This window comes from Crocuta crocuta, unplaced genomic scaffold (genome assembly GCF_008692635.1).
Source record: "Crocuta crocuta isolate KB4526 unplaced genomic scaffold, BGI_CrCroc_1.0 scaffold204, whole genome shotgun sequence".
In the NCBI taxonomy this organism is placed as follows: domain Eukaryota; kingdom Metazoa; phylum Chordata; class Mammalia; order Carnivora; family Hyaenidae; genus Crocuta; species Crocuta crocuta.
In genome coordinates, this window is record NW_027529603.1 from 880606 (window position 1) to 891768 (window position 11163).

Sequence of the window (11163 nt, forward strand, 5' to 3'; positions counted from 1 at the left end):
AGCGTGAGCGGGGGAGGGTCAGAGAGAGAGGGAGTCACAGACTGAAACAGGCTCCAGGCTCCGAGCTGGCAGTCAGCACAGAGCCCGACGCGGGGCTCGAACCCACGAACGGCGAGATCATGACCTAAGCGAAAGTCGGACGCTTAACCGACTAAGCCACCCAGGCGCCCCTAATTCAGGTTTTTTAAAGATAGAATGTATATACTACAAAATGCACAGATATTAAATGTTTAACTCACGAATTTTGACAATCCGGTACATCAGTGTAATCGTCACTTTAAACACTATAGAGAATATTTCCATCACTCCAGAAAGTTCCCTCTGCCCTTCCCTGGAAATCCTCCCTACACAGTACCCTACAAGCAGCCACTGATCAGTCTCTGACACTGTAAATAAGCCCTGTCTGTTGTAGAACATCATGTATGTGGAATTATATGGTGTGTACTCTGTCAGTACTCCACCCACATCTCCTTGGCACTCACCATTCCGCTGCACACCTGCATTTCCGTCCACAACACCCGCAATTCTTTGGCTGGAGGCTTCCTCCATGTGCTCAAAGACATGAGAGGGGCAGCTGATTAGAGCCAGGGAGTTAAGGGCCTCCCTCCAGCAGTTCTCAATGAGTGGCTTATGGGAGTTGGTAGATGTATATCCCAGCTCCCTCACCCCTCAGTGGGGATAACTGTAATGGGATCCACAGAGTGCCCCATCCATCCCTGCGGGACTGAGGCCTGGTTTCCCACAGTGATAACCTCATTAATGCACATTACTAGTTCTCCTCCCTTCTTGCCTCACTTATCCTGACTCCCCCGCCAATGCTTCCTGGTATCACCTCCTGAATCATGGACCCTATCAGAATTAACAGTGGTCCAGGGTGGTGTGACTTTGCACTTGGCCATAAGAACTTATAGTCTTCTTTCTAAAGACCATCAGAGATCTAGAAGAAGCAAGAAGAAGGTCTTATGAGACTTTGTCCTAAGTTCTTTCACAGCTAAGTTCAGAAGACTTGACTTCTGAGCTAAGTCTGTGAATGGAAGTCCTTAGATGGAACATGACCTGAGAACACCAGGTCTCTTATGACCCCAGGACACTCCTAGAGTGAGGACTGACCTAAAAATTCCTCCTCGATGATGATAATCAAGCCAGGATTCCATACACTGAGAGAGAAGGCAGGTGTGAAGCTGTTATCTGTGAATCCTACAGATGGACTTGGGACAGATTTTGGAATAAAACACCACATCTAGATCTTGGAGGAGATGCTGAGTGCTCTGGGGCCCCGACAGGTGGGCCAAGAACGAGAACAATGGGACCCTTGGAATAGAGTGCCACCTTTGTTCCCATACGAACACAGCATACAGTGGTCAGTGGCTGGACCCACTGGCCCAACCTGGTCCTCAGAACTCTCTGAAGCCCTCAAGCCCAGGTGAAAGAATGTGGAACTGGACTCCTTGCTGTCCTGAAGCTGCATCCAGTCCCGGAGATATTCATATACCCAACACACGTGTGTCAGGCCCTGCACAGAGTACTGGGGATCTAAGGTAAAATGGATGCCTACCCATTCCTCTCTGTAAAGAAATATAGAGCATAGTCTCATAAGGAAGAAAAGGCCGTGGGACATTACATGTGCTGTGTCTGTACAGATGAGGGGCCCAAACTGGGGAGGGCTAAGCGTCCCAGAAGAGAGCCTAAGGGAGGTGGTAGAGGGGCATGCCAGGCAGAGGTGCCACACGAGCGAAGACTTGGAGGAATAAGAGCATGGTGGGTGGTTCTGTCTGATGGAGTTCAGGGTTCAGTGGCCAGAGACGAAGTTAGAGAGGCCGGCAAAGGCCCACTCATGGAAAAATGTGTGTGCCATACAAAGAATTTGGCTTCACCCTTGAGTCAATAGAGATTAAATAATTTCAATTGAATGGAATAATAATAATTGAATATATTAAGCAGATGGATCATGGGGTCATTTCTGCATCTCAGAAAGATTGCTCTGGAAGAAGTATGGAGACAAGTTAGAGGAGGTGAGACCAGAAGCAGGGAAACAATGAAGCCAAGAGGTCATAGAGGCTAAACTAGAGCAATAGCGTGGAAATGTAGAAGAGGTGATAGATATGTGAAAGGAGAAGGAGGTGAAATCAGTAAGAATGAAGAAGTTAGGGCACATTCAGAGGGACGCCCATGTCTGCCAAGGGCACCTGGATGATAGTAGTGTTGTCCACCTGGATGGGAGCACTGGGAAGTGGAGCCTCTCTGGCTGGAGAGGAGATAGTAAACTGACTTTTAGACATATTTAGTGAGGGGTCCATGGGGTATCTCTATCACCATTTCCATCACTTCCCTGACAGCTGCATTTTAGAAATACCTTTATAAATTTATAAATGTTCAGTGCCGGTGTGTCCATTCCATTTCCTCACTACTTGCAAACTGCAAGCTCCTTGAGCATAAGGATCCATTTACCCTTCATTTCTACGGTCCTAGGACCTGGCACAATGACTTGTGCCCAACAACAGGTACTCAATAAGGGGCTGTTGAATAGTAGGGAAGGTGCCCCCGTGATTGGATGACTTCAGTCTATTGCCATCTCCGAGTCCTCCTTGGAGTCAGATACCAAGCAAATAGATGAAATCTCCCTTTAAAGGAGTAGAGGGGTGGGGTGCCTGGCTGGGTAGCTTAGTTGGTTGAGTGTCCAACTTCGGCTCAGGTCATGATCTCCTGGTTCGTGGGTTCGAGCCCTGTGTTGGGCTCTGTGCTGACAGCTAGCTCGTAGCCTGGAGCCTGCTTCAGATTCTGTGTCTACCTCTCTGTTTCTCCTTCACTCATACTCTGTCTCTCAAAAATAAATAAATGTTTTAAAAAATGTTTTAATAAATAAATAAAAAATAAAGGGGTAGGGGGAGTGCCCTTTCCTTTTCCTGCCATCGTGTGAAGGCCCTGCAGTTTGGACCAGGCTGAATGGGAAGTGGCCAAATCTGGGACACAGTCAGGTGGCTGAGGAGCCCAGGACAGGCCAAGCCATAGAGCTGGCTGTGTCCAGACCAGGCCTCCTGGGCGAAGGTGCCCATACCTAGATGCTCAGAGCAGGCAAGAGGCACTTGAGGTTGGAGGAAGGTGGAGGAGGACGTGGGATGAGGGGCCAGGAAAGACGGTCCAGGGGCAGGCTGGCCATGTTGGCATGCCATCTGGAAGCCCAAGACCTGCTTGAGCTCAGTTTGTCCACCTTAAAGCAAACAAGGCCATTGTTTGCTTTGCCCACAGCAGGGCTGGTGACTCAGACCTAATGGATCTTGCATTGTCATCATTGATGAGGGGCTATAATCCTTGGCTCGATCCAAGACAGCAGAGAGCATGAAGGCTGTGGGGCGAGGCCTGGAGGTGTTGGCTCAGCCAGTGCGCATGTCCCAGCCCTCACTCTGACCTGTGGAAAAGATGGAGGAACCAGCAGCTACTCTGCCAGAGCCCAGTTTAAGGGCATCTCTGTCTTTATTGTATTGATCCCAACACCTGTGTAGTGTATGTACAGCTTATAGGGCCTTGAGCGCTTGGCTTCTGCTCTGCTTAAAGGAATATACACTCAAGCTGCTTTCTTGGCATCACAGGGCCTGCACACATCTCACTTCACAATCTCCTCTTCAGGGTCCTCACAGCTGCCCTGGGAGTCAGACTGGTGACCAGCGGGCCCATTTCCCAGATCGGAGCATGTGCACAAGCCTAAAAAGAGGAAGGGATACACTCAAGTTCACCCAACAAGTTGGTCTGGGCTGGGACGTGAGGGGAGCTGGCCCTCTCTTCCTGCCACTCACGTCCATGTTCATTCTACCCTAGCCATACTGCACTCCTTGGTATTTACTTCCTTAGCACACCAAACTTGCTCCTGTCCCAGGGCCTTTTCCTGCAGCTACTTCTCTTGGCAGACTTTCCCCCCAGATCTCTACAGGACTCACTCCTTCTCGCTTATACGATCAACGGCTACTTAGGAAGCAGCACCTATATATTCAGTGGGAAGCCAAACAAGGTCACAGAGTCAGCTTCTAGATTCCACTGCTGGAAGGTGGGATGTGGGGTGGGAAGCGGAGTTCTGATCTCCCTGACCATTCCAGACTCACTGCGTGCCTATGTCCACTCAACTGATGTCACTTTAGCTGCATCGGCCTCTCTCTGTTTCCTGGATGTGCCAAGTTTCTTCCTGCCCCCAGGCTCTCACACATTCTGTTTCCTCTGTCTGCAACACTGTTCCCCTCTGCTGCAGCCTGCCCCGCCCACTTACCCTTGGCCTTTTCCGATTTCCCAGACGGATAGGTCAGTCTTGGATTCTTCCAAGTCACTGAGCGTGTCTCATGTGAAGTAATTGCCATTACTTCAATGGCAATAATAAAGCTCTGGTACCAGTCACCCATCCACTTCCTGACAAGCTGCTTGAGGGCAGGAATTGTGTCTGACTTATTCTTTGCTGTGTCCAAACACTCAGCATGGAGCTTAGCTGCTTATTAAATTCTTGTTGAGTGAATGAATGAATTCTGCATTAATGGATGAGGTTTATTTGTATACCTTGACATCTATAGGAGTGCTGTCCAATAGCAGTTGAATATAGGAATTCAGGTTCATTATTTTGGTGAGAGGACATATTTGAAGTTTATCACTATGAGTGAATCCAAGAAGTATTTGACCAAGGAAAGAGACTTTGGGCAGGGAGGATGATAGGTGGGCTCGGCACCCCACAGGCTGCCCTTGAATTTACTCTGAACTTTAAAGGATGTCGAATTCAGGGTGCTTGGTCCCTTGAAACATCTAGAAGCATCAACAGACCTTCCTGCCATATTGATAAAGGCCTAAGGTCCAAAAACAAGGGAGGTGACAAACTCCTTTGTTTCCCTCTGTCCCCTTCTCACTCTAACCTGGATCACTGGCAGGCAGACCTGGGGACCAGATGAGAAATGCAGAAAGGCCCAAGAGCTTCATCATGTGGAAGGATGGGGACAGGCAAGGGGCCTGACCTGCTTAGCCTGGAGGTGCTCACTGTGGTTCATGTCAGTGCAGGAGGCTTAAGGACAGAGCTGGGACTCCCCCAAGGAGTCTCAGAGAAACAGACCATTTGTGTGAGGAAGGACTCAGTTAAAAGCCATGCAATGATGAAACTGGTAGGTAGTGAGCTTCTCTTCTCTAGAGGATGAATGACTTCCTGGCAGAGCTGCTGTAGGAAGGTCCACGAGGAAGATTGTAGACAAGACCTCAGTGACCTTTAAAGTTTCCTCCCCTCCCCATTAATGAAATGTTCTTACTTTAGGACAGGAAATCGTCATTAAATATTTGCTCTGCTTGGCTAAGCAATGGAAGGATAGCTATCACCTGGCTCAGAGGCATCTGTGGGCCTGTGAGCTTCCTGATCTTGTGAGCTTCCTCATCCTGAAGATGAGTCATGGACCTGAGACTGGGTGTGGCTGCAGATCTGGGACCTCTTATCAGTCTGTAGGGGTGACTGTCTGGCTGCCTGGAGTACTATTTTTTTTTNGAGTACTATTCTTGAAGAAGGATCCTTCCTATTGATTCATTTAAGTTTCTTACAACTTATCTGTAGGCTTGAAATGTAAAATAAAAAGAATTTTAAAAAACATTGAAACTTTGATTCATTTTGGAAAGAGACTCAGTATCTATAGTTTTATTTTTTAAGTTTTTTAATGTTTATATTTAATTTTTTAATGTTATTTAAGATTTATTTTTGAGAGAGAGAGAGAGAGACAGCATGAGTGAAGGAGGAACAGAGAGAGAGGGAGACACAGAATGTGAAGCAGGCTCCAGACTCCGAGCTGTCAGCACAGAGCTTGATGTGGGGCTTGAACTCACAAACCGTGAGATCATGACCTGAGCTGAAGTCGGACACTTAACCAATTGAGCCACTCAGGTGTCCTTATTTATTTTTGAGGGAGAGAGAGACAGAGACAGAGCATGAGCGGGGGAGGGGCAGAGAGAGAGGGAGAGAGGGAGACACAGAATCCAAAGCAGGGTCCAGGCTCTGAGCTGCCAGCACAGAGCCTGATGCCAGGCTGATGCCAGGCTCAAATTCCTGAACTCCTGAACCATGAGATCATGGTCTGAGCCAAAGTCAGATGCCCAACCGACTGAACCACCCAGGCACCTCAGCACCTGTAGTTTTAAATTCTCTCCAGGGAAATCGAATCTGTCAATGGAACTAAAAATCACTGATCTAAATTAATTAGAAAAGCGCATATATAATAACATTTCATTATTTTGTTTTATAAATCAGAAAATTCTTTGAAAGCAAATAACCAAATATCTCATTCATATATATTTTATAAGTATGGGGGAGTTTTAGATACTGATTTTTTTGAAAAGAATCTTGTCTGTATTTAAGCCATTAAAATGCAAATGGCATGAAAGGCATGAACACATCTTCTTTATATTTTCTGCCTCCCCCTCCTCCACCTTGTGTCATGAAAGTTGTGCTCTTTCATGGTGGGGAGGGAGTAAAAGGAACATTTCTTTATTTTTATTATTTTTAAATGTTTGTTTATTTTTGAGAGACAGAGAGATGGGAGCATGAACAGGGGAGGGGCAGAGAGAGAGGGAGACACAGAATCCAAAGCAGGCTCCAGGCTCTGAACTGTCAGCACAGAGCCCGATGTGGGGCTCAAACTCGTGAACTGTGAGATCATAACCTGAGCTGAAGTCACCAGGTGCCCCAAAAAGAACATTTCACTTATATTTATACCCCACTTCATCCTCTGCAAAAACATTTCCCCATCTGCTATTCCCACTCCCTTCTTCACAGCAGCCCCAGAAGGGAGACAGAGTCAGAACTGCCTCCTCATTTTGTGCATGGGTAAACTGAGGCCTAGTTAAGGAAGGTGTTTGTTCTGAGGTCACAGAGTTGGTTAGTGCAGGCACCGGCAGAGGAACCCATGGCTCCAGCCCCTTTTCTCTACCTCTTCGCCTTTCAGTGGCTGCTTTACTTTTTGTTTGTTTTTCCTTCTGATCTGCCTGTCTGTCCATCTCCCTCTGTCTCTGACTTGGTTTCTCTCTGTTTTTCTACTTCAGTTTCCTTCTCCCACTTGCTCCAGCCCTCGGATTGGTGTTAGCTTTGTTACGTTGTCCAAACTTTCCTCACTCTGGAAATCTGCCAGCCCCATAGGCACAGCTCCAGGCCACCATAGGCTCAGTATCTCTGATGCCAGGGTGCAGATATTCTCTGGATGATGCTCCTGGCCTCTCCATCTGGTCCCAGATAAGGGTGGGGATCAGCCCTGTAAACAGGCCCCGATCATTGCCCCGGCCCAGGCCCCATCCAGCCAGGACTAGTCAGCCCAGGGTCAGCATGGCCGTCCGCCTGTGGGTAGTCACTCTGGCCATGGTCGCCCTCCTCATTGTGGACATGGGTGAGTGGACAGAGTCTGGATTCTCTGTGGCTTGGTGTTAGTAGATGAGCTTGTGGTGGAGACAGGACCTAGAGCACCCTGTGAGGCCTCAGTTTTCTGCATATACCCTCTTTCTGTATCTCTCCACTGTGGTGGGAAAAGCCCTGGGCTAGGAGAAAAGAAACCTGGGTTCAAATCCTGACTCTGGCCCAGAATTGCAAAAATCCCTCCTCTCTTGGGGCCTCTGTTTCTCCAGCTGTAGCATAGGAAGTTGTCCTAGTTCAAAGCTTCTCTCAGCAACTACTTGGTGAGAGATAGAAGAGGCAGCAGAGAGCAGGCTTATCTCAGGAGACAGGTAAGTCTTCTGGCTGCAAGGTGGTGGGTGCTGAAGGAATCTTGGCTTGGGTCCTCTGAGCTCCTGTCTGCTGTGACAGGTTGTGCTTGTGGGACAGACAGCAGCTGTGTGCACCCAGGGGAGCCCTTGTCCCAGGCTAGACACATGCAGCTGGAGTGGGGCCTCCTCAGGCCCTGGAGCCCCTCTCCAGTCTCACACCTACTGTGTATCAGCCAATGTTCTGGGCCCTTAAGACGTATCAGTGAGCAAACAGAAAGAGAACTGTCCTGATGCTTAAACAGCACATCAGAGGTCACTCCAGCTCACTTCCCTCCTCCCTCTCTACCTTGGAAATCATTTAAAATGGCAACCTCAGGGAAAGCTAAAACCACAGTGGTGGTCACACTTCCAGTGATGGAGAACTCTCCACTTCTGCAGCCAGCCTCCTTTGCAGAGGTATGTTTCCACTGAGAGAAAATTCTAAAATTCAAACCTGCCTCCCTGCAGTCTCCTTGCACAAATGGGCTCTGCCCTGTGAGGTTGAGAAGAGCTTGTCTCTCCCTTGGCCCCAGGACAGCCCTTCAGACTTCAGGAAGCATCCTGCCCTTCTCCAATTCATGTGGACACCTTACTTTCCACCTATGGCATTAGATGTGGCTCCGTTCCTCCTTGCACCTGTCATATTTGCCAGTCATACCAGTTTGTTCATGTGCAAGCAGTGTACCTAGACCATGGAGGGTTGGGTGGCATAACTACGTATGAGACAAGAACAGGCTGGGGAGTGACAGACCTGTGTGCAATCCCAGCTCTGCCCTTGACAAACTGCTTTGCTTTACCTTCTAAGCCTCTTTCCTAGGTTGGGCAATTCCCCGGGAAGCAGGCTCGGATGGGCATGCCGTGTCTTGGGGTGTGCTCACAGGGTACACCCCCGAGGGATGAGGAAAGTTGTGATGCTGTGCGACAGAAGCCTCCAATGATCCCACAGGGAGCTTTGGAGCTGGGGTGGCCCTTCCACATTGTTTTGAATAGATATGAGGTGTTTCTGGCCATTGTACCAACATCAACTTGTCATTGGATATTGGCTGTTCCTGGGTAGGGGATGCAAACATAGGTGAGGCAGCTCTGTTCTGAGGGTAATTCCTAGGAAAGGACATGCTGGGAGTGGGCAATACCCCCAGCAGCTGAGGAAATGAGCACCTCAGTCCTGCACGTGGGATCTGCGTAGCAGACCACAGCATCTACTACTGCCTCCTTTTCCTCCCTGTTACATAATAGTGATAGAGATGTGAAGACTAGTTAATTAAGATCATGTATTCTTGATGCCTGGTACACAGTAGCTGAATTCTTTTCATTATTATATGGGATTTAACAATCCCAGTGGGATCTGACTAATAAGGAACAGGCTGGAGCATCACTTCCCCAACTCTAGATTTTGTGTCTCTATTCTAGCAACCCAAGGTCACATCAGCTTTCTGGGGGCCCCACTGTCTGGTGACTCTACCTTTCCTTGAGGAATTCCAGACTGGGTAGTAGCTGGAACAGGTCTCCTGAAGCAGTTCTCAGACTCCAGACCTGCTGCCTGGAACCATAATCACCTAACTCTTGCATGTTTTCCTTTCAGAAGTGCCAGTGTCCGCAGAGGAAGAGCTCACTTTCTCAAGAATGGTAAGGCAGCAGCTTGTAGTTTTAGCCCCAGGGCTGCTGTTCTGGCCTTCCTTCTGTATCTGTGCTAGGAAATCATTTTTCTTCTTTATACTCCTGCTCAGATAACTCCAATGGCTCCCAGGCCAGCATGGCTCCTGAGCCTGCATGTTCCCTAGGTTAGCCCTTCCAGGCCGAGCTGGCTCAGCCCCTTTGCCAAGGTCCCAAACTTGCCTTCAATGACCTCGAGAGATCTACCCCAACGTGGTCTCCAATGTCCCTGCTAGCGGTGAGATCCCCTGCCCAGCCTCAGCAGGACCGAGTGCATTCTCTGCTTTGTGTAGTGCAGATGGGACAGGCTATGGGGTTCACGCCAAGGCTCCATGGCCCCCTGGTGTGTGCCAGCCTCCCCCAATCACAGCCCATCATCCATCCCTTCACTCTGGAGGACAGACACCAAGTTGTCTCTGAACCCTGATTCCACCTCGGCCCTCGGTCTGATGTCCCCAGGGATCCCAAGGCAGTGGTGCTGGCCTGGCCTCCTTGAGACCCCCAACACCCTCCTTCATGTAAATGAACAAGAAGGCACAAACCTTCCCATCCAGCAGCCTCAGCAAGTTCATTCTCAGCCCATCAGAACCGAGGCCTATTACTGTGCCAAGGAACCAAGTACTTTACATACATTATTTCAATTAACCCTATGTGAGAAGAATACTATTATTTACTTAGTTTTTGCAGATGAGGAAACTGAGGCCTAAAGAGTAGAAATGGCTCAGTCAAATTTACACAGCTAATCAGTACAGAACTCAGGCTCCAGATCTCGTCACTGCTGCTGGCACTGCCTCTCTCACCCTATGCTGTCCCATGCTCCCACCCCAAGCCCTGTCTCATTTTTCCAGTCTTCCCACACCAGAGGCCTGATGGGTCATGTAGGCCAGAGTGAGTTGAGGGGCCCTCAGTGAGGAGGAGCCCCCTGGGACTGCTGGGCTGTTCTGTCTCTTGGGGTCCCCACTGGGACCAGCAGCAGAGGTTCTAGTTAGGCCCTCTGAAGAGTGGGAACCCATCCCCAGAAGCCTGAGGGCATAAATTCACTCTGCACATACAGACACAGGCACACATTTGTGCACACGGCCACAGCCATACACTTAGTCATGCACGCACACGTAAGCAAACATGACAAGGGTTTAGTTTCATGCCTCCTGGACCAACAGCGGGGCCGTCTTGAATCTGGCTCTCCCCTGGAGCCCATGACTCCAAGCAGAGTCCCTGGGTCCCTCCTCACTGCCTCTGAATCCTTGAATGCCCTTCTTCCTTTCCTCTCTTCCACAGCCCATCTGTGAGCACATGGCAGAATCTCCAGCCTGTTTCCAGACATCCATCCTGGTCTGTGGCACTGATGGGGTCACATAGGAAAGTGAATGCCACCTCTGCTTGACCTGGCTATAAGTCTGCCGCACACCTTCCCCTTGGCTAGACCCATCTCTGGTACATTCAAGTCTGAAAGGAGGAATACTTGACCTACCTCTTCCTTCACACACCTTGGCCTGACTCCTCCAACACTGCCCCCAATAGAATGAGCACAAGTGTATTTCAAAGAAAGCACATGGCTCCAAGCACAAAGCCTCAGTTGGCAGAAGGTTGGGGGGTGGGGGGGGAGAGCACTGCAGAAACCCTGGGTTCCTTCCCTTGTTCTGTAGCTGACTGACTAGGTGACTTCATTTGTTCATTTATTCCTGCAGCCAACAATCATTTATTGAGCGCCTACTATATGCTAGGCACTGGTGATATACCAGGGCATACGCTAGACAGCATCCCTGGCCTTCTGGGGCA

At 49.2% G+C, this 11163-nt stretch overlaps 1 protein-coding gene across 1 annotated transcript; it reads left to right on the forward strand.

Moving 5' to 3' along the window:
- The first annotated feature begins 7196 nt into the window (after positions 1–7196).
- On the forward strand, positions 7197–10779 carry SPINK4 (serine peptidase inhibitor Kazal type 4). Its single transcript, XM_077761928.1, is given in 3 exon segments — positions 7197–7379; positions 9314–9357; positions 10663–10779. Coding segments are annotated over 3 exon segments (222 nt in total). The 5' UTR covers positions 7197–7318.
- Positions 10780–11163: the final 384 nt, after the last annotated feature.